This window comes from Eleutherodactylus coqui, chromosome 1 (assembly GCF_035609145.1).
Source record: "Eleutherodactylus coqui strain aEleCoq1 chromosome 1, aEleCoq1.hap1, whole genome shotgun sequence".
NCBI classification, from domain to species: Eukaryota; Metazoa; Chordata; class Amphibia; order Anura; family Eleutherodactylidae; genus Eleutherodactylus; species Eleutherodactylus coqui.
In genome coordinates, this window is record NC_089837.1 from 245,609,652 (window position 1) to 245,633,138 (window position 23,487).

The following is a 23,487-nucleotide window of genomic DNA, read 5'->3' on the forward strand; positions in this document are numbered from 1 at the left end:
GGAAATGCCTCGCAATGGTCTGTGAATAAATGAATAATAACCTTAAGGGCTCATGCCCACAGGTGTATGCATAAAACACTGGAGATCTCTGTTTTACCCATTTTATAACCATATGCTCTGTTGACAGAAAGTCGCTAAAGACCACACATGGCTGCGTATGGCACTGCGCATGTCCGCGTATCACATGCACATGCGCAATGTGAATTTTTTTTATTATTCCTTGCTCTGTTTCAGAGTGGGGAATAAAAAAACACATGCATAATACGTGGTGAAAACACGGTTGTGGACATGAGCCCCTACAAGAAATGACTGGCAAATGAAGAACAATGATTTTTATGCCTAAATAAAATGAATGATCAATGATAAGCAAACGTTTAATCACTGACCGGTTTTCTCTGAACAATTATTGTCCATTTTCACACGATTCAACGGTTATTTTAACTGTGATACGAGGACTTATAAGCTATTGTTTCTCTGTCATTAGCCCGAAGGCTGAAGCATATTAAATATATAATGTACCATTACACGGAAGTATAAACGTAATTATAAGTATCTAACAAATGAAATATAGCTACTGTACACTAAATTCACCTACTCTTAGGTTCCCTAACTATAAACATATTAGTTGCGTATGCAATCTCCTTTTCTCTTGAATGTAAACTTTTGCTGTGTGACGTAAGTGGTAGTCAGGGAGACCGTGCAACGCTGTAATAGGAACAGGCACAGGAATTCAAACTCTGTACGTAACAAGTCTCCTATATGGAGAGTGTAAATTGGAAGCTGGGTTGCAGTGATGCACTCCCCTAGCTCTGCCTACCTCAACTTTCTGTACATGTAACTAGTATAAGAGATAAAATGAACCAATAAGTATTAGCTTCTAATTAGACTGCCTACCTAGTATTTAAGGTTTTGTTGTGATGTCACAAGGCAGTCTGGATTTGAGAACCTTTATGTTTCCTAGACTCATTCATGTCGACACTGAATAAATGTTTGTTCACTTCCTATATACCTGGGTATAATATTAGATGTCGGCTATTATTTCAGAACGATATTGTTCCATGTAAAAGGGCCCTTACTGAGATAGCAGAACCTCTAAATCAGGATGCAAAATCTAACTGGCTCTTTTTGTCATTCTAGTATCACAGCTCGCCCACAATTCCCCAGGTCTGCAACCATGTGTCACTGTGTCATCACATCACACCAACAGTTTCCCGCTGGTAGCGGTCTGTCTGCACTTGTGACACCAGTAAGCAGGATAGAGAAAGGTATAGAACTGCACTGCACTTGCATAACCACCCATATTGCTTGCCACTGGTGGACGTTAATAACAGTAACCAGACTTTAACGGCCTGTTCACACAATCGTATTTGCGTACATAATATGCAGTAAATAGAAGCCATTGATTTCAATGAGTTCATTCACATGATGTATATTTTCACACAGCATGACCTATTTTGTTGTGTACTATGCACTCCAATAGGCCATTGAAGAGAATGGGCCGTGCAAATACCTGTTGAATGCACATGAAACCTGTGTATTGACTGCAAATTTGCGCACCATTTCAGTGGGCCCATCTGCGTTTTTTTTTGCATGCCCAAATATGCAGGCATAAGAGATTTTCGATTGTGCAAATACACAGCGTATTTGTGCAACTCAAATATGACTACGCCCGTGTGAATCAGCCCTAATAGTGACCCCTATAGTGGTTGCAGTAGTAATAGTGACTCTCATAGTGGCCCCAGTAAAAATAGTGACCCTCATAGTGGCCCCAGCAATAATATTGACCCCCATAGTAGCCAAATTAGTAATAGCGACCCCCACAGTGGCCCAATTAGTAATAGCGACTCCCACAGTGGCCCAATTAGTAATAGCGACCCCCACACTGGCCCCAGTAGTAATAACAACCCCCACAGTGGCCCCAGTAGTAATAACAACCCCCACAGTGGCCCCAGTAGTAATAGCAACTTCCACATTGGCCCCAGTAGTAACAGGGTACCCCACAGTGGCCCCAGTAGTAACAAGGTACCCCACAGTGGCTCCAGTAGTAATAGCGACCCCCACAGTAATAATATTAACCCCCTCAGTAGTAATAACCCCACATTAATATTATCCCCCTTAGCAATAACATTATCCCCCTAAGCAATATTTTTTTATTTTTTTTTTAAACAAATATTTTATTAATTTTCACAGTGGAAATAAAGTACATTATAGACAAGCATAGAGATTCCGATACATACAGATGTGCATATCTGTCCACAGTATTGATAAACATTGGATGAATATTTCCACTATAACTATGTTCTTAAAGGTGGGTCTAACATATACCCAGTTGTGACAAGACATGAAAAATGTCTTGTTAGGGTTCTCATATTTATTCAGATCTTATATATGCATAACCACTTATAGGGTCCCCCTAAGCAATATTAACCCCCCAATAGTATTATTAACCCCTCTCAGTAATAATATTATCCCCGTCAGTAATATTAACCCCCCCTCAGTAATAATATTATCCCCATCAGTAATATTAACCCCATAGCAATATTAACCCCCTCAGTAATATTAACCCCCCCTCAGTAATATTAACCACCCCTCTGTAATATTAACCCCCTCCCTCAGTAATATTAACCCCCCCACAGTAATATTAACCTCCACAGTAATGTTAACCTCCATAGTAATATTAACCCCATTCAGTAATATTAACCCCCCCCCTTAGTAATATTATGCTCCCACCCTCAGTAATATTAACCCCCCCTCAGTAATAATAGTTCCCCCGCAACCCATATACTTACCTCCTCCTTGCTGTCAGTGCCACTCCCCCTCTGCTCATGCTGAGCCTGGATGCACTCTGACGTCAGTGTGTGCCTGGCACACTTCCTCCCTGAGTCCTCTTCTGCAGAACTGATGAGCAGTGGACACAGGGGAGGAGGATCCCGGCTGCATACTGATGTCAGAGTGTGCGCCAGGATCAGGGCTACCAGCATGATTACCAGCAGGGAGCTGCAGCACCCTAATTGGTAATCGCTACAGTGGTGAGCCGGCCACATAAAATGAGGCAGCAGGCCAGATTCAGCCTGCGGGGCTTGTGTGTGACACCTGTGACCTTGAAGGAGTTGCCGTTTGCTGCAAAACTCGGCATGCAGTTACATCTCAGGCAGATATGCAAATGTTTAGAGCTGTGATGTGATTATATGAATGATTTTGCCACCTGAGGCCCTAAAAGTGGTTCCACTTAGAGGATACTTGTGTGTAGTGACCTCTTTTTCCGCTTGTGTGGAGCTTGTTGACCACTAGACATGCCTCTATGACGCAATAAAAGAGATTTCACCTAGTAAAGAGTTTGAGAAGCTGTGCATTATTTAAATGCGAGAAACTGGATGGTTGTATCAATGAATTGTCTGCCATCTGCTCTCGCATCACCGAAAAATCGCGCAATTTTATCACCTGTGTAAAACCAGACTTAGGCCTTATGTCCATGGGAGGGGCAGATTCTATGCAGGGAATCCGACCCAAGAGTGAGCCCTGTGTACCTATATCTTGCCAGCTGCGGCCCCTTCGACTCACTATTTTCGCATTCGCTGTACTGTGCATGAACCTCACGGCTCGCCGTCAGATATATGCGGTAGAGATTTTTTTTTCTTCAATCTCCTGTTTTTCTGTGGGATCCGCAGCTTTGGGTGGCCCGTGGATCGAAAGGCTTCCATTGACTTCAAAAGGTCCGCATAACAAATCAGATATGCCTGTGGACATGAGGCCTTATACTGAATCTTTCCCCATAAAACTATATATCAATCTGCTCAGCTCCTCCTGCTCTATAGCATAATGTCTGCAGTTTGGACAGCATGTTCGAGCTAAAAAGTTTTCCTTTAAGGCCGCCTGCACACGGCCGGGTTGGATTCTGCATGCGGGATCCCACAGTGGAATCCGACACTGTGCCCTAGCCGGTGACCCTGTATACCTGTCTGGATTCTTCTTTATTCTGTACTGCAGATATCCACTGACTTTAGAATCCGCCTAGAAATAGAGTATGCCGCAATTTTTCCCCCATGAGCAGAAAATTGCAATTAATTACTGCTCGTGGGCAGGAAAAACATTTTCCATGACATGCTATAGAAGGTATTTGCTTCGGAATCAAGAGGCGGACGCCTGCTCCGAATTCTGCAATGCAAATCCAGCCGTGTGCAGGTGGCCTAACACAGAGTCTATCTTAATACTTCTTCCTGCACTGTGGATGTTTACTCAATGTGCTCCACATAAGGCATGAAGGGCACAACTTTGTGTATTATTAGTTTAGTTATATTTGTCTATAACTGTGACTTACTGTAGGTAAGGACGTCTTCACACTGGTGAGAAAATCGGTTTCTCGCGCTGATTATGAAACCAATAAATTTCAATGGTTTCATTCTCATTTGCGGTGTTTTCACTCCTGCGATGCTGTGAGAAAAAAAAATTGCAGCATGCCCTTTCTTTTCGCGATATCGCCCATGGTTTCCAATGGAGCCAATGACAATAGCGCCGGCCCCATTGGAAACAATATTAAAAGATCGCTATTCCCCTGCTGCAGCAGGGGGTTTCTTCAGCCCTGCAGAGATGTAAGACTGTTACATCCAGGGATTTAACTTTGCTCTCAGTGGGGCCGACGGCAGCAGGGCCGGCCCCATTGAAAACATGTGACAGCTGTGGTAGGGAATTCCTTCATCCCTGTGGGGAGTTCCTTCATCACTGTACACTGTGACAGCAGCAGCAAAGTGTTAAGTGACGAAGGGACTCCCCACAAGGATGAAGAAATCCTCTGCCGCCGCTGTAGCAGTAGAAGATTGCAATATTGTCCCATTGCTTTCAATGGGGCTAGCGCTGCTGCTGCCCTGTTGAAAGCAATGGGATGAACGGATTCCCTGCAGTGATGCGAGGCTGTTTTCATATGAAAATGCCTCACATACAGGGGTTTTTAGGTTTGCGAGAGCGATATCAGGCTGTGAATTATGGCCCTATAGTGGCCCACACCTATAGGCCACTTCCGAATGTCTTTCATGTTTCTCTTGTGCATTTGTAAGTCAGATAGAATATCTGTCGATGTGTCTCTGAAGCGCTGTGGAAGTGTGAATGGAAGATGCCAAAAGGTATCACCCATCTTCCTTGAACATTTCTGATCTCAGGAGACCTTGGGATAGCTGCAAGTAGTCATCCTGTGTTCTGCCTCCCTGTCTCACTACTAACTCTTCCCACACCCATTCTATACTTTGGCTTCTGTATTGTTGAACTGCTAGTGTTGGCGTTCCAAGTAAAACAACATTGCCAACTATTCCCGGCTTTGTTTTCAACTATATGCTGTGTGTGCAAACTATTATTTTCATCAACCAGCTTCACCGCAGAGGAAGGAAAAGTGGCGTCACCCACGACAACCCAAAGGAAGAACCAAGCTAGCTCAGTTCCCGGTTACCCATTACTTTAATAGCCTACCCGTGGCCCTGTTGGATGTGCCCCCGGCTACCCTCCGGGTAGGCGACAGTAGTGTCACCGTGACAAAGCCTACAACACATCTCCGCTATCTCCTAGGCTAGGGCCTGTTCCTCGGATGCTGCAAGGCATAGCTATCTTAGTGTCACAAACAGGATGAATCCTTTGTGCCTGTTCTTCAAAAGCCGCAGCAAAAACAGCTTCCCGCCATTTTCCGGTCATGGAAGATTTTTGCCCATGTCCGAGTGTTCCTAAAGTCAAATTCCAGTTTAGGGTCCTCTGAGAATTCTCTACTAATCCAAGACAAGATCCATTCGGCTCTTCAAATAGATTGCTGGTCCTCTGAGCATGAAGACGTCAACAGAATTATGGTTCCGGAATTGGTCTTCTTCTAGTGCACTACTCACTAAATCATTTGAATAAACATCTACTCAGTCATGGAGTATGCAAGGCGGAACCTTAACACTTTCTGTCCCTCCGGTTAATTCTCAAAGTTTACCCATCCAGGTATTTATAAACTACCTAAGATGTCGCTTCCCCTGTAAAACATTTATTTATTGACAGCATGTAGGAATTGTGTGTGGTATGGACATACCTATTTGAAAAAGGGTTGCTAGGCTAGACTGAATCCAGGTTGCACTAGCATTTGCTATGGGGCCTGCACATAACTCTTATCCTCAAAGACTAAGTTAGAGAAAAACACACTGCAAAATACAAAAGGATAGAGAAGGGTGACTGGCAAAATTTCAGAAAATTAAGTGATAAGCGGAATGACCATCACTCTTCCAAGACACTTCGTGATGGGTGGAAGCTATACGTCTATACTCCTATCCGAGTAAAGAGAGAAAAATGGCAATGAGGCTGTATTCCCTGGGACAGGTGAAATTACAAGCAGGCACCAGTACACAGCTCAAGCGGACACATGGGACTGAACAGACAATCACTCCTATTATACCTACAGCCATACGTGCAAACACAGACACTCCATTCTAATTCAATTTAACAGTTCTTTTATTGCTACTATCATTCTCTACCCTCCTGCACAATACTTGAACATTTCAATGTTACTTTAGCTGGAACTTTAAGCCAAGTAAACATTTGTGGGGACAAAATAACTTTAGAGTCCTTTTAGGCAAGGTAAGAAATTAAGAGTCCAAAAAGGTAAAAACAAAAGTCTCTAAATTGCAAGAGTCTCTTCTAACACCAAAGAACTTTTGGCAGAGCCGGAAGTTCTTCTGATTCAGACTCCGTAGTGAAGCCAGAAGGGGTAGGCATGCTGCTCCATGAATATATGCCGAGAGAAACATGCCGAGAGGAAAGGCTATAAGGGTCTCTTACCATCTTAGGACAGTCTTCAAGGGCAGTCCATGTTTCCTGAGTGGGAACAATGTCCTCAGAAGACGGGCCAAAAAGTATTCCTGATGGACTGGTAGACAGCTGACACAAATGAGGCTTTTGCAATCGGGCCTCAAAAAAATAACGCTGTATGTCCGGGTCTCCAAAGTCTCTAATGTGAGGGCACAGGCTCCATGAAATCGCTGTCCTTGCTTCCACATTGAGTTCATAGATTACTATACATGGCTGGTAAGGCGGGTGACATCCCTCCTGATAGGGCATCCCAGATGGCTCCAGGCCTTGACTCTTGCTAGCTCGCACCAAGTCGTGGGGTCGCGGACCTGGAACTTCCCTTTTTGCTGAAAGAGATGAGGTGCTCACACTGACAACCAGTCCCTGTAGCTCAGGCCTATGGCCCTGTTGGACATGCCCCGGGCTACCCTTCGGGTGGGAGACAGTAGTGCCACTGTGGCAAGGCCTACAACTTATCCCTGCTGTTTTCTAGGCTAGGGTCCGATCCTCGGAAGCTGCAGTCCCATATCACTCTCGCCAGTATGCAGGAGCCCTAACACTCAGACCAAATGCTATTAGTAATCAATACAGAAATGCAGGTGATTCCAAAGGGTTCATTTACTTTTTTTCAACTGTACCTATCAGTAATGTAACACTCCCCTTTTCTCAAAAAATAAACAGGATATCATAACCAAGATTTTCCAAGTCAGGTCAAATAACACAAGTAGAAAATAGAGCTTAAATGACTTACTTCAAAGAGCAATCTCCCTATTGGTTTATCCTGAATTGCAATGTCAAGGTACACCAACACATGCTGTAAATAGAAATCACACTTTGTTAGACATAAATAAGAAAAAGCACACATGTATATATACATTATGTCAGTATATTTAGTGTCCCAGAACAATAGGGCCTCTCCATAACTCTATGCATGCATTTGTCTATGTATTGTCAGTGTCTTCTGTGTTGCATGAATGATGTGTTTTGCATAGCTACAGCACTGAAAGTGTTAGCTATCTGGTATGTGAGCTGACTGTCTGGAAAATGTATCTGTTTGTTCATCATCAAAAATGAAAGAAAAGAAAAAATGACGCCAGCGCTCACTGGGGAAGAATGCTCCTCTTTATAATAAAATTATCGGTTTATTGCAATGCGTTTTGGCCCATGAAAAAGGCTTATTCATGGGCTGAAACGCGTTGCAATAAACCGATAATTTTTGGTGTTGTACAATTGGGTCCCCTACATTGGGGCACACAAAGATCCTGAGCTACTCTCCACCTGAGGATTGGGAGGAAGAATTTTCTGCATTATAGGCACACCTGGACCAGGAAGTACTAGTGGGGTACCCTTTATCCATAGGGCCCCCCTTAGTACCGGGTAAGTCCATTTGAGTATTTACTCCTATCTTTTATCCATATGCCTGTAGGAGCGCTGATCTGACCTCTGCATACCTATTCTTGTTTGTTCGTCATGTGACCTTGTGATATATATGAGGATGCAAGGTCCATGAGTGGTAGTGCTGTTCTGGGTCTTGCATGAGACAGTCCTGAGTTCTGTTCTGGATCTGCAAGAGGACCACGCCAGCACCTTCAGCCTGTGTGGCCCAGAATGGAAGGGGCTGAAAGGAATCTACAGCCTACCCTGGGCCTGCCGTACCCAGGAGATGTGAAAGTACCCCTTCTATGCTATAAGAGTGAGAGAATGAGGAATCACCATGCAGCGTATCTTTTTCCCCAAATGTGAGTGCTGACCGGTAGAGAGTTGGAGAGAAAAGTGTTTTGCCGGGACCAGGACTCACAGATAACAGGACTGTGGTTTCTCTTGTTCACCCATGAATCTTTCCTGTCACACCACTTTGAAGTTTGCACTGTGTTTTCCTGCTGGCGTGTATTTTTAAGTTGTTTCAAGTAAATGTGTCTCACCGACCATTCCCGGTTTGGCTCAGAAAGTTAAATCCCTGTGTGTGGACTCTTTATTATCAACAACTGGTTTCACTGCAGAGGATGGAACGGTGGGGTCGCGCGTGACAAAAAGGACTAAGGAAATCCATCATTGGGTTTCCCTGTTTAATAGCCTGCCCACGGTCCCTTGGACGTGTCACTAGTTACCCTAGACGGTAGAGCCACCGTGACAGGGCACAAACTCTACCCCGCTGTCTTCTAGGCTGGGGGCACATTCCTCGGATGCTGCATATACTGCGTGCCTTAAAATACAATTGCAGCCACATCTCAAAAGAGTAGTCTTTGGCATGTGTTGGATAAATGTATGCCTATGGGTATGATATGCTCCCAGCATATTCCCTGGCACTTAAGACAAATGTAAATCTAAAGCATGATGTCAACATAGCCTAACTCAAAACAAACTTTATTTAGGTCAGGTTTTCATAGTATTACACAGGTGATATTATTGTCAAATAATGACCTGTTGAGGGTTGTGAGTACTAGGGTTTGGGAAAACTATGTCTATGGAAGAGCACATTCACAGAACTCCGAAAAGAGTCAAAATTTCATGCCGCAGCGGCTTCAGAGGGGGGCACTTCTAGATCACAGGAGCAGGTGAGTATAAAAATCACCCTGATCCTTGTCACACCCATAACAGCACAATAACTTAGCTTATATTGCTGAGTGGACGTGACAGGTCCCCTTTAACGCATGTTACTATAGGGTTTACAGGAAAAAAAGGAACCAAAAAGTACAGAGTAGTGAAAGCCCTGAGTAAAAACGAATGCAAATCACATGTGATAATCAGAAAAATGCATGAAAATGCCATTAAAATTGCACAGAAAATGGTCAGTTTTTAACTGACCAACATTGCATTCACCCATGTAAATTAAGCCTCATTTGGTGGTATTTATATATGTATCTCTTCTTTCGAGCTTATTTACACGAGCATATATTGGGCGGCGTTTTTACAGCTGGACGATATACACTTCCATCTAAGCAGTTCCCCCCTTCCCTCCAACTCACCAGCTCTCTTCTTCACTCCGGCATCTGCAATGGGAGGGGGCAGAGCGGTGGCAGAGCTAAGCTCCTCTCTGTCCTGCCCACTCCTATTGCTGGCTATGGACAAGGGGTGAGGGGGGGGCTTAGCTCCACCCCTGTCCCGCCCACTCCCATTGCAAACCACTCGGAGGGGAGGAGAGAGACAGAGAGTTGGAGAGGGGGTGGGAAGGGGGAAAACTGCTTAGATGGAAGCCTATATCGGCCGGCCGTGGAAATGCAAGATTTTCACGTGATGCGCGATAAAGCAGATTATGAAACCAATGATTTACAATGGTTTCCTTCCCATTAGCGATGTTTTCACTCATGTGATTTAGCGAGAGCAAACAATCACAGCATACTCTATCTTTCTGCGTTTTTTATCTCCCATGTTTCCCTATGGAGCCTCCTTATTATTGCATCGCAACAAACCTGCGTTGCGATGTCATTTTAACATTAAAAAGTCTATTTACTTTCTCAATAAAAAAAAGTGCATCTTTATTGTGGGGGTCAGCAATGCGATGCAAGGTTATTCTAAAAAAAAAAGCATTGTTGTCGCCCAAAAATCACATGAACAAAGACGCAATTTTGCTGTGATTTTCTTGCGTCAAAATCTCAATCGCCCATGTAAAACAAGCGTAAGGGTGTAGTTTCATCATTTGCTTACTTAGTACTTGCAAAATCTTTGTGCATAAAAATAGATTATGAATATGTATCCAGAAGTCTCCAAACAATGTTTCAGAGGATGTAGCGATACAGGCACACACAGCCATATATGGTGGACATGCCCAGTAGCACAAGCCTTCTGGAGAAAGATATCCCACCTCATATCCTCGATAACGAGAACAAGCTTTGGATTAGATCCATTCATATTCCTACTAGGAAATAAACCCACTGGGATACGCAATCCAACCTTTAAGCTACTCCAGCACATCACCATGGCAGCTCGCATCGTAATAGCTCAACAATGGCGGAAGCCCACAATACCCTTCGACAACTGTATAACTCGCATCAATAGAATCTTTGTGAGTAAAAAACTTATCGCCATTCGCCAAGATACAATTAAAGGGGTTGTCTCGCGAAAGCAAGTGGGGTTATACACTTCTGTATGGCCATATTAATGCACTTTGTAATATACATCGTGCATTAAATATGAGCCATACAGAAGTTATTCACTTACCTGCTCCGTTGCTAGCGTCCCCATCGCCATGGATCCGTCTAATTCTGATGTCTTTTTGCTTTTTTAGACGCGCTTGCGCTGTGCGGTCTTCTGCCTGGTGAATGGGGCCGCTCGTGCCGGAGAGCTGGTCCTCGTAGCTCCGCCCCGTCACGTGTGCCGATTCCAGCCAATCAGGAGCAATGGGAGAAGACCCGCGGTGCATTGTGGGTGAAGATCCCGGCGGCCATCTTGGTGAAGGAAGAAGAAGGAAGAAGGAAGACGTCGCAGAGCGGGGATTCGGGTAAGTAATAAAAAAAAATTTTTTTTAACACATCCTTTGGGGTTGTCCTGCGCCGAACGGGGGGGGGGCCTATGGAAAAAAAAAAAACGTTTTGGCGCGAGACAACCCCTTTAACCAATTTGAAAAGGTATGGAAGCCCTGGATAGAGTATATTAACATCTCCAATCTGCTTAGCCATACGAGAACATAAGTGGAAGGCAGAACTACGATGTCCAAATCATCACAATTAAAAACCTAACCCACGATAAACTAACCCACACAATAGTAATTATACTAGATAGGGCAAAGAAAACATCGAGATCTGTTTTATCTTTCATTTCTTACCCTCACCACTCACCCCTCCCAAAAAAAAAAAAATCTTTTGTGAGACTTATAATAACCAAAAACAACCTTACCACACGCAAAATCGGTTTATATCCTGTTGTATTATGTTCCATTAAACTATTTTGTTATGATGCTATTAAAAAGCCAGAAATTACGATAACTCTGTTCTACAACTGAATGCTTGAAACTTATCCCCCTGCGTGGGGCAAATGCAGCAGAGTGTTGCCACCCTTACACTTTTAATTCAATAAAAACCGTTGAAACATAAAAATAAATTATGAATATGTATCGTGTTCAGCCAACGCAGTGAAATAACTTTCAGTGGCTGCAAGTAAATGTAAAGGTTCTTTCACAGCTGTGCTCGGAATTACGCTTTTCTGCTTCGTTCAGGGAGCAGATGAGGGAAATCCTCACGGCCAAACGGTTCCTTCATTGACCATAATAGGGTCTGCCTACTTTCATCCCAGCTGTCCGCTTTTTCTTCTGGTACTTGCAGCCACATCTGAGACGGAACCGCCAGCTGGAGGTTCTAACGCAGATGTGAAGCCACCCTTAGGGTGACTACACACTACAGTTTTTTTTCACTGCGAAATTCGCAGCGTTTTTTTTTCTGCAGGGGTCTATGGGACTTGTAATGTTAAAATCGCGATCGCGCAAAATCGCGGTTTCTCGGTAAATTACGATTTTAACATTACAAGTCCCATAGACACCTGCAGAAAAAAAAAACGCTGCAAATTTCGCAGTGAAAAAAAACTGTAGTGGGTAGTCACCCTTAGGCCGAATGCACATGGCCGGGTCGGATTCCAACTGTGAGATGTCCAGCGGTGACCCCCGCATACCTGTCATGTTGTCTTTTCTCTGTATTGCGGATGTGCCAGATGGTGTGCCGCTGCACATGCGTAGTGCAGAGAATTATGCGCCATCGTGGATTTGCGCTGAATCGCCACGGGACAGACAACTTTCATTGACTGCAATGGAAGCCGTCCAAACGAGGCTTGCACTAGAAAAGGACATGCTGCGATTTTGTCCCCCCTGTGAGTGGAAAATCGCAGTTGATTTAGCATTTTGCATAGCATGTCTATGGGCAGTATTTGCTTCGGGATCCGTATTTGCCCGCTCCAGATCCTACAGTGCAAATACACCTGTGTGCATTGGGCCTTAGAGTTTCTGAAATATCAATTCACTATATGAAGGTTGTGCACCAGTATGAGACACCTCACTGGTCAATATTGATACATAGCTGCGTACCTTAGTACTTATCATATACTTAGTGTAAAAGTCCTCTGCCAGAGCCTTGTACAGTGCCATGGGTCTGTAGTCTTTGTAGCCCCACATATCATTAGCCCAGATCTTGAGAGCCTTTTCATCTCCTATGAACTGTCCATTAGCAAAGCACATGACATCAGCTGAAAATTCCCAAACATCACCTTTAATTTCCTAAGGAAAGAAAAGAATATGTTAACGTAAGCACACAGCTCCATGTCTAAAACATGGACTTAGCTACGCTCAAACCCCATGCTGAGGTTGACATGAATCTAAGCTTGAATGCTTGATGGCGGATCACAAGTAATAATGTACTATTAGAACAGGGGTTGTGTATTCACGCTAGCAGTACCAAGTATAATGTTATCTATGACCATACAGTGATATATGTCAGTCCTTGGTCATAAAACAGAAAATTATGCCATCGGATGTTCATTTTCTGAGGCAGCTCAAGGCAGTCTTTTCTATGCAGTAAAATAAAAGAAGGAGTGCCAGCTGTATGTAAGGACACGGTAGACCTCCAAACAGCACTATGGCAGAAGAGGGCCCAGGATATATAGTAGTGTGTGCGGTACTTTCTGTGTGTCTACACTACTGACCCCCGCCAGGTGTATGGTGGCCTATGACTATGTTAAGCGTATACGCCAGCAGCTTTTACACGATGTGAGCTAAGCCTCAGGCTTCATGCAGAACTGCTTGCCGGAGGCGGAAAAGCAGCACAGACTTCTAAAGGTTGTGATGTACTAATGCAATAACAGAATACAACCTAAAGCTACATTCAGATTGCATTTAGGGTCTACCTTGTGTCCTCGAAAAAAAGACACACCTTTGGTCTCCATTTCTCTTATTAAAGTGAATTGTTCTGCTTGAATATTGTTTGGGGCTATTTAAACAGGACTCTGAGGCAGAAACCTCAATGTAGACCTTAAACACAGTGTGAATGTAGCCTTATTCTACTCTCCAATTCACAAAGTTTACTTTCACCTATTTGGAGATGTGGCATACAACCTAGTGAGACACAAGTAAAATTACATTGGGGGCCTTTCTTTATAAGCGCAACTACATTATATGTTGCATATACTACATAAAATAGTGTTGCTATACACGGGATAGTTGGGGTTGATACCATTGTAGAATTATATTAGAATTCTATTTTTTGGCCACCTGCAGACGGGCGGAAATTCCGCGGCGGGATTTCCGCCGCTGGAAGCCTGCATAGGATTGCGTTAAGAAATGCAATCCTATGAAGACGGCCGCGGTTTGGCCGCGTGAAATCTCGCGCAGCAAACAAACCGCAGCATGTTCTATTTCTGTGCAGGCCTCGCAGAGCCCCGCACAGAAACGTCACTCACCCGCCGCTGGCTCCGGTCTGCGCATGCGCCGGCTGCCCGGCAGCTGGCACATGAAAGATCCAGAGCTGCGGGGCGCGGGTGAGTACGCGCTGCTCTCTGCAGGCGCTCGGGTCAGGTCCCGCGGCGAGAATTCTCGCTGCCGGATCCGACCCGGCCGTCTGCAGGCGGCCTATATCAGAAGAAAATTAGAGAAAGACAGGAAAGAAGGGAACAATATACCTCTTTCTTTGCAGATAAATATTCATGCCACGCGCACTGAAGAAGTGGCTTCAAGACTGGGTCTTCAAAATCACCATCAAATGAGTGTTTCAGCACCTAGCAATAAAATGTGTTATACTAATAAGCAACGAGAAAGTAAAGGTGTTGTGATCATTTTACTGCACTTCTCCAGATTAGATTTACTATCTGGATTATATTCACTGTGATTACTGGGCACTCCACCGAAAACAGGTAGTGCGGCTCACCACTCTCGGTCCACTTAAAAAGGGAGCCCAGCATTCACATGTGATATATTTAGGGTGTGATCACATGTTGCGGATTTTGATGTAGATTTTCACTGTGAAAATCATCACATTACAATAAATGAATTCTGCTGTAAAAATCTGCTGCATTTTGCACAGTGCTTAATGTTTAGCGCTTTTGCCTTGCAGTCCCGGGGTCCTGGGTTCAAATCCCACCAAAGACAAGATCTGCATGAAGTTTGTATGTTCTCCATGTGTTTGCGTATGTCTTTTCCAGATATTCCGGTTTCCACCCTCACACCAAAAACATACAGATAAGTGAATCTAGATTCCCAATGCCAAGTGATGTAATATGCGGTGTAATATGCAAGCGCTATATACGAGCATGGCATTGTATTATCAAATAGAGCATGACATGAATCTGAAATCCACAGCATGCCTATCTTCTGCAGCAGATTTTTTTTTCCGCTGTAAGGCTGGTTTCACAAGGGCAATGTGAGAGTGTTTGAAAACGCAGAATTATGAAGGCCATGTTTTTCAATGTCTTCCTTCACTCATGCAATGTTGCGTGAAAAAAATTGCAATGGCTTCAGCAGCTAACTCCAAAACTCACAGACATAACACATGAACCCAAACAATTTTTGTGTATGAAAAGATTGGAATTAGAACATAGGGTGGGTTCTGTTTTTTTTTTGTTTTTTTTTTAATGGCGTGTGTTCATTGAAGAATGTTTTACCACACAAGAGATCGTAGAACATATGAAGTCATTCAAGGATTCCTCATGGTACTTTAAACTACATAATGCAAACCAGTTGGGTAGATTAAGAATAGACTAAGAAAGGGGAGAAGAAAAATCACCAAACAGCAATAGCTTACTAGAGGTTGCGATACAAACATCCTACCAATACCAGGCAAATTTTCGATTTAGTACACCAATATTCATGTATAATATTGAGTACAGAGAGTGGTAGAGTGACCTTGGTGCCCAGAAGGTTAGTTAGTTAGTTTACATTTATGAATATTTCATAGTAACATGGGACGATAACAGGAGCGACATGATATATATAACCTACTTCCACCTACAAGTCTCTCTATAGTATAATGCAATGTACTAGTCCTAGTTGGCTGGATACAATGATAGAGAATTGAAAAGTGAACAAAGGTGTCCTCAAACCACTGGTGAAGAATACAACCAGCTACTTGCAGGACACCACAGACCTACTATACAAACTGTCAACCATAGGTCCCCTCCCAACTGGCGCCATCCTGGCCACCATGGATGTGGAATCATTATACGTAAACATCCCACATGATGATTGACTGACCGCCTACCAGGTACACCTTGAGGCCAATGGGGATTCCTTTGAATCAGTGTTACAAATCACAAGATTCATCCTTGCACACAATTATTTCTCCTTTGAAAAAGATATAGACCAGCAACTCACCGGGACCACCATGGGCAGGAAAAAGGGCGTCACAATATGCCAACCTTTTCATGGCAAAACTGGAGAGTGACTTTCTGGCCTCCTGCCCCAACAAACCATTTCCCTACTTCCGCTACGTTGATGACATCATAATCATCTGGACCAACACCGAACAAGAACTAATAAAATTCTATGAGAGATTCAATGCATTTCACCCCACCATAAACCTGACATTAAGCTACTCATATACAGAAATCAACTTTTTGGACACCACCATAAAAATTTCAAACAACTCAATACAGACATCCCTATACCGGAAACCGATTGATCGAACCCACATACCTCAGATGGGACAGTTCCCACCTAAACACATCAAAAAATCCATCGTCTACACCTAGGACATAAAATACAACTGGATCTGCTCCAACCCAACAGACAGAGAGGAACACTTACACAATCTCAAAAAGACATTTTTAAATCAGGGATACCATCCCACCTCAATTGATGACCAAATCACCAGAGCCACCAGGATACCCAGAAAACTACTACTCCAAAACAAGGATAAAGAAAAAAACGGACGTGTGCCACTAGTAGTGACCTACAATTCAGTAATCACTGGGTGGGACCCCTAAAACGTAACCTTTATTGATTTATTTAATGATTAAAAGGTCCTATATTTGGGACCAACAAGAAAAGACCACAAACAAATATACTTCTCCAATTTAGGCTACAAGCCAGTATTGAAGAAATGTCCAAAAATACACAATGGAAACGCCCAGGGCAAAGCGGTCCTGTGTATTTGGATTAGTATTAGGGCGCCCACCCACTGGCGTTTTTTTTTCCCTGCGAAATTCGCAGCATTTTTTTTTTTGCAGGGGTCTATGGAACTTGTAATGTTAAAATCGCGATCGCGCAAAATCGCAATTTACCGCGATTCGCGGTAAATTGCGATTTTGCGCGATCGCGATTTTAACATTACAAGTCCCATAGACCCCAGGAGAAAAAAAATGCTGCGAACTTCGCAGGGAAAAAAAAACGCCAGTGGGTGGGCGCCCTTAGAGTGATAAACGTGTGTCAATTTAAGTCACTATAGAGCGCGACCAGACCAATACCCATCAGTGATAGTTCTTTATTAGAGATGAGCGAACGTGTTCGGCTCCGCCCCTTTTCGCCCGAACACCGAACTTTGCGAGCAATTCTGTGCTCGGGCGAAAAAAGTTCGGGGGTCGCCGTGGCAGCGCGGGGGGGTGCGGCGGGGAGTGGGGGGGAGAGGGAGAGCGAGAGGGCTCCCCCCTGTTCCCCGCTGCTGCCGCCCGCGCCGCCGCGCCTCTCCCCGCCCCCCGGCGCCCCCCGAAGCTTTACGCGCGGACACTGAAGTCCTCGGCAAAGCCGGTGTCCGGGTGCGTAAGTGTTCGTTAAGAACACGTTCGCTCATCTCTATTCTTTATCTATGATGCTGCGATAGAAATATGCCGGTTGCCACATAGATAGAGTACTGATATTCGCGTAAAATTGTGTATACTCTTAGCACAACGGCTGTTGTACAGGTAGCTCTGTTCTGTGAATATATCGTTTTATATAACAAGTTCTATGCATTTCGTCATGTATGACTCATCAGGAACCAAAATTGGTTTCAGAAACAGAACTGGGCATGAGAAATGGACACCAAAAATGGCTCAATATAGCCTATGAGATGCCCACATGGGGCAAACCTCTACTGCTCTGTACTATGGCTAGCTATCTAGGTATAGGTAGGGTTAATCTGATAGTTGCCCCATTGATTACTTAATTCCCCTCCTGGGGCCTTTCCGCTTCAGTGACTGATCTACAATTCACAGCTAGAGGTGCTAAGGAAGACTGCAAAGAAACTCCATCATAGCCTACACATAAAAAACATATTCCCAGACACTCCCCTCCTATGCTACGGGCAATCTCCAAGTATGAGGAATTTTTAATCAGGAGTGCATTGCCCTCCGACACACAAAAAAAAAACCTTATCCCTGTAAGGTAAGGAGCTGCAAGACCTGCAGGGAACCCCCGCACGGATGCAGGGCTGTTTTCACATGAAAACACCTCGCATTCAGGGGTTTCTCATGGATTACAAGAATCACGGCCCGATATCACTCTGGCCAGTGTGCAGGAGGCCTACGTAAATGGGGTTTGTTACATTTCTGCGGAATTTTGGCTCACATTCCACAGCAAATCTGTGATGTGTGAACTTACCTTTACAGAAGGTCATGTGATAATTCTCAACAACTGTTAGGTTTTACTATGTAGTGAAGAGGAATTTATAAAAACTCCTCCACATAATGCACACGGTCGGATTTCTGATGTGTTTTACACGGCGGAAATCTGCAGTGTTGTCCGGCAGCTATATGGGTCTATTAAACCTTATAGCTCATTGTTCACACTGCGGAATTCCACAGAATTCTGCAGCGTGAAAGAAAACGCAGCATGCTCTATTTGCCGCGGGAATACGTGCGGCCGGCTTCCATTGTAGTCAATGGAAGCCGGCCGTCATGCTATACTTCCGCTGTAGCACAGCGGAAGTATCACGTGAGTACGCGCCCCCGCCCACCGCAGGGTGCGTCTTCAGTGGAAAATCCGCAGCAATTTCTGTGTGTGTGTAATGTGCGGATCTGCTATAGATTATACTGCAGAATTCCCCCTATACAGAAAGTATTGTAAAGGGTGATATTCACAGCATAAAGTGACATGCTGTGTTTTTGAAGTCCGCACCGCAGGTTAATTTGCACTGTGGATTTTTGTTGCAGTGTGTGAATAAGATTTTTCAAATAAGCAGCATTTATGCTCCATGTGAAGATACCCTGATCCTCGGACAGCATAAAATACAGACAGGCTCCCTCATTACAAATGGCTATGTTTAGAGTAAACTGAATGCAGAAAAGAGTCATATGTGTGGCACCCTGCCTAGCTACATTGACAAGTCTCTCCCTATTTACAAATACAAATCAAGCAAGAGATATTGGTGAGGATCATTCTTTTTCCCATTCACAACTCATTTATAAACTGTTTTAACAATAGTAGCACTTCAGAATAAATAATAGCTAGTTGTAGTGAAGCAATCTGGTAGTATTTTATGCTGGCCGGGGTTCCCGTGGCACAAATCTCCTAATAGATTCCCTTTAGGCCACATCCACATTTCAGCTGCAGAAAATCCACTATGGATTTTAGCACAGATCTGCATCAAAATGCATGTCAAAATCAGAATGCGTTACATGAGGATTTGGATGTGGACTTCACCCCTCTATTTAACCCCTTAGGCCTCATGTCCTCGGGCACGCATAGTCTCCGCACCTGTGCCTGCAGCCATGAGGCCAAAAATTATATTTTACTCACCGGTCTGGACGCTGCGGGGATCTCCTCTGACATGGCCATATCTTCTTTCTTCTGCCTGGCGGATGCCCCGGTCTCACCTCCTCCCATTGCAAACAGCCGGAGAGGAGGACAGAGGCAGAGAGCCGGCAAGGGGAAGGGAATGCATTGCGGCCCTCGGCGTATATGCGCCAGGCTCGGGTCGTCTGAACAGGCGCACAAAAGTTAGATTTGTGCGCCCATTCATGCGTTGCTGCGTGACTGGTGGGCACACGTAAAAATGCCTACGGCCATGTGAATCCAGCCTTAGGCTGCTTTCACATACCTGAAAAAAAATCACACAAGATTTGTGTGTTGCGAGACGCAAAAATCTTGCATGAATCTAAACAACATTCATTTGAATAGGGTCATATACATGAGCAATTTTTTTCTTTTGCTGCATCGTGGTTCGGGAGAAAAAAATCGCAGCATGTTCTATCTTTGAGCGTTCCCATGGAATGCCTCGCCCATTGTTTTCAATGGGGCGAAGAAAAACATCTCACGGCGTGCGAGGTGCACAGGATATGATGGGTACCCACTGTTACTGCCCTGAAATGATGGGAGGCATTTTTGACACAAATACACCTCGCATCCACGGGGACATTGCACTTTCCCGAACGCAATATTGATCCGAGTTTCGCGACCTTATATCGCACTCGCCTGTGTGAAAATTGCCTCAAAGGGGTTTTTTGAGTTATATTGTTTAAAATCCTGCTGCCTATAGCTAGATATAAGAACCAATAGGCACTCCTTGCAGGCCTGCGCTGCGGCTCCATTCTTTGCGCTGTGTCTGTGTTGACAGCCAGCCTGTCACCGACTGCTGCCCTTTTCTGCCCTGAGCCTATTTTCATTTTAACCCCTACATCACCAGTCTATTTTGTGCCTTAAGGACCAAAGCGATTTTCATTGTCGCATTGCAATAACTTGTTAACATAACCGTATGAGGGCTTTTTTTTTTTTTCTGGATAAGTTGCATTTTTTTAATGTCGCCACTCTGGGGTACATTATAATGTGTTGTATAACTTTTATTACATTTTTTTTGGGAGGGGGGGGGGGTAAGGTGGAGATGGAAGAAATATCCACAAATTTCACTATTGTTTTGGGGTTTTGTTTTTACAGCTTTCCCCATTTGGTAAAAATAGTATGATAACTTTCTTATCTGGTGCAGCAAAATTACTGCAATACTAAGTTTATATCAATTCTTTATTTTTTACTATTTTTGCACAACGAAAAAACATGTTTTTAAAGAAAAACAATTGAATGTGCATCGCTGCATTCTAAGACTTCCTACACATGGACGAGCTCGATATCGCACTTATGAATGTGCGAGGTACCAGCTGATGCAAGGTGTTTTTTTGTCAAAAATGCCTCCCACCACTTTTCAATGGGAAACCGCGCATCGCACTTGCGTAGATATCGCATGCCATGTGCTGTGTCTTCCTGTCCCATTGAAGACAATGAGCAATGCGTTCTGAGGACATGGCATAATGTTTTTCACTCCATTCAAAAGAATAGGGTTCATATTCGCGCATTTCACAATGTACAAATCTTGTGCGATTTTCTCGGCCATGTGAAAGCGGCCTAAGACCCATACCATTTTTATTTTTCTGACAATGGAGCTCTGTGAGGTCTTGTTTTTTTGTAGAAAGAGGTGTAGTCATACTGGTACCACTTTGAGGTATATATGGCTTTTGGATTGCTTTATATTACTTTTGTGGGAGGTGAGCAAAAGAAAAATAGTGATTAAGGATTACTTTTTGAAATTATTATCACTGCGTTCACCATAAATAACAGTTGTTCTTCTCTGTCTCCCCTCTGATCCGCCAGTTCAAGATGGCTACAACAATTTTCTAACTACCCACAGTATACACTGCTGTGATTGTGTGCTCAGATCTGGTCAATTAGACGGCAGGTAAAATGCATTAGTAGTCTAACAATACCAATGTACTTAGAGACTGCATGAGCCATATTAAAGGACCTGGAATCGGTAATGTGCAAGTAATAACCCCTTTCTCCCTCCGGAGAATTTTGTCCCAAAACTGGAGGGTTGCTTTAATTTACTTTGCTAGAAAACAAAAGGGGCCTGAAAACCACAGGAAATACCACTGGGGCAAATTGATTGTAATTTAGCTAGTAGGTAAAAAACAATAATCCTATTGATAAGGGGGCTGTCTCCAAATCTAGCTCAACTTCATGTGTCCTATATTGTACTCCGAGTCTACAATCACTAAAGGCCCTTTTATACACAAATATAATCCCTCAAACAACCACACGACTGAAGGAACTTTAAGCGAACTGCCAACATTTTTGAATATGAAATTGATGGCTTTAATCATCTGTGTTTTCCTCCACCAATTGTTTGCTCAGCTGGACGTGTGTTTAGGCAGGGGCATAACTATAGGGGATGCGGTTGCACCCAGGTCCAGGTTTCTTAGGGGGTCATAAGGCCCATCTTCTCCATATTGTAAACTTGGTACTATGAATAAAGCATTATAGTTGGGGGCCTTGTTACAGGTTTTGCATTGGGGACCAGAAGCTTCAAGTTACGCCTCTGTATTTAGGCGATTGTTATTGCATAAACAGTTTGCCCAGCTGAGCAAACATCTCCTGGTACATTCCATTGTTCTCCTCACTGGGTAAACATTGCACTTATTCAATATGCAAAGCAAAACAAAGCCATCACTGGAGACACTGAATGCACTGCATTCAAACTGAACAAATTTCCAGCGGCCAAAAGATGGATTTTATGCCAGCCTAAAAACTTTGGCTAACAATAAATGAATGAAAATTGCACAGTACCCGCATTTACATGTAACAATTATCGCTCATTTTCGTCTGTTTGAACGAATTTTGATCGATAATCGTTGCATCCAAAAAGGGTCTTAAAAGATCTACGGCAGTTCTTGACATGTCTGGTTTGTCGGTTTCCCCTCCGCTTGTCTAGAAATTTTGGCACACTGGCAACCTATAGGTAGAGTACAAGCAGTGTGTGCAGGTGGGCAGTGGCCGTGCCAGAAAGAAGATTGGGTTGCTGACCCCGTCTTTTCCCTGTGTAACGCTTAATGCTTTATTCAAACTCCCACTGGAGTTTACAACATTGCAGAGTTTGGGTCAGACACATTGGGGAGAGCCACCACAGGCTTAGTGCAGGTTAGCATGCCTAGTGGCCCTACATATTATCCCCTGGTCTCAGTAGTTAGACCACCAATCAAAAGGTTATCTCCTATCTACAGGGAATAACCCATTTAACCCCTTAAGGACCAAGCAGAGTAAATATAAGGTGCTTGGTCTTGGGCCGTAATCACAGCCAATAGTAAAAATACAACATTAAAAAATCACAGAAAGTGGCCACATACTGATAAATTGTTACAAGACATGTAAGCCAAATATCTCTCAAAACATGCAGAGTCCAGACTGATATAAGCAGCCATCCCTTGAGAAACAGGAAAATGAAATTCAGGAGCCCGGACTTTATGAAGAAATACTAATGCCTTTATTCAGTGCTTGCTACAAAGGTTAAAATTCATAACGCGGAGTACGCGCTTCAGCTTATATGCAAAGCCTTGTTCACCTCATTCATCTGTTGTTACCCCCGTCCTTATAAGCATTGCTCATTAAGGACCATCTGATCTTTAACCCCTTCTTGTTATATAACAATTTGTTCAAATGCTGTTTCATCCTTGCCCCCTTATGGGGAAACCTGATTATTGTACGTTGTTAATAAACTTTTGCAGATTTTTCAATAGATTCATATATCTATGTTATAACATTCATTATAATAGAACTATATGTTGTATGTTCCAGTTATTCTTAAAACAGAATAAAAAATTAGGGTTTTTTTGAATATTTCAGCAACAGAAACTTTTATCAAAAAACGGGTTTTGCCATCATATATAATAATGTCAGGCTCTATCTAGAGCAAAAAAAAAATGTTCCTTTTCCTTCATTCCTTGAGAAAATAAAGTAAAGTTAAGCACTTCTGTATGGCCATATTAATGCACTTTGTAATATACATCGTGCATTAAATATTGGCCATACAGAAGTTATTT

At 43.5% G+C, this 23,487-nt stretch overlaps 1 protein-coding gene across 2 annotated transcripts in view; it reads right to left on the reverse strand.

The window, feature by feature from the left end:
* PPIL6 (peptidylprolyl isomerase like 6) overlaps positions 1-23,487 on the reverse strand; it is a 36,977-nt gene that overhangs the window by 11,643 nt on the left and 1,847 nt on the right. For both annotated transcript variants that reach the window (XM_066591325.1, XM_066591318.1), the window contains exons 2-4: positions 14,398-14,493; positions 12,812-13,000; positions 7,553-7,615 (exon numbers count right to left, since the gene is read on the reverse strand). In XM_066591325.1, coding sequence (XP_066447422.1) covers positions 7,553-7,615; positions 12,812-13,000; positions 14,398-14,493 — 348 coding nt within the window. The remainder of the gene's footprint in view (positions 1-7,552; positions 7,616-12,811; positions 13,001-14,397; positions 14,494-23,487) is intronic.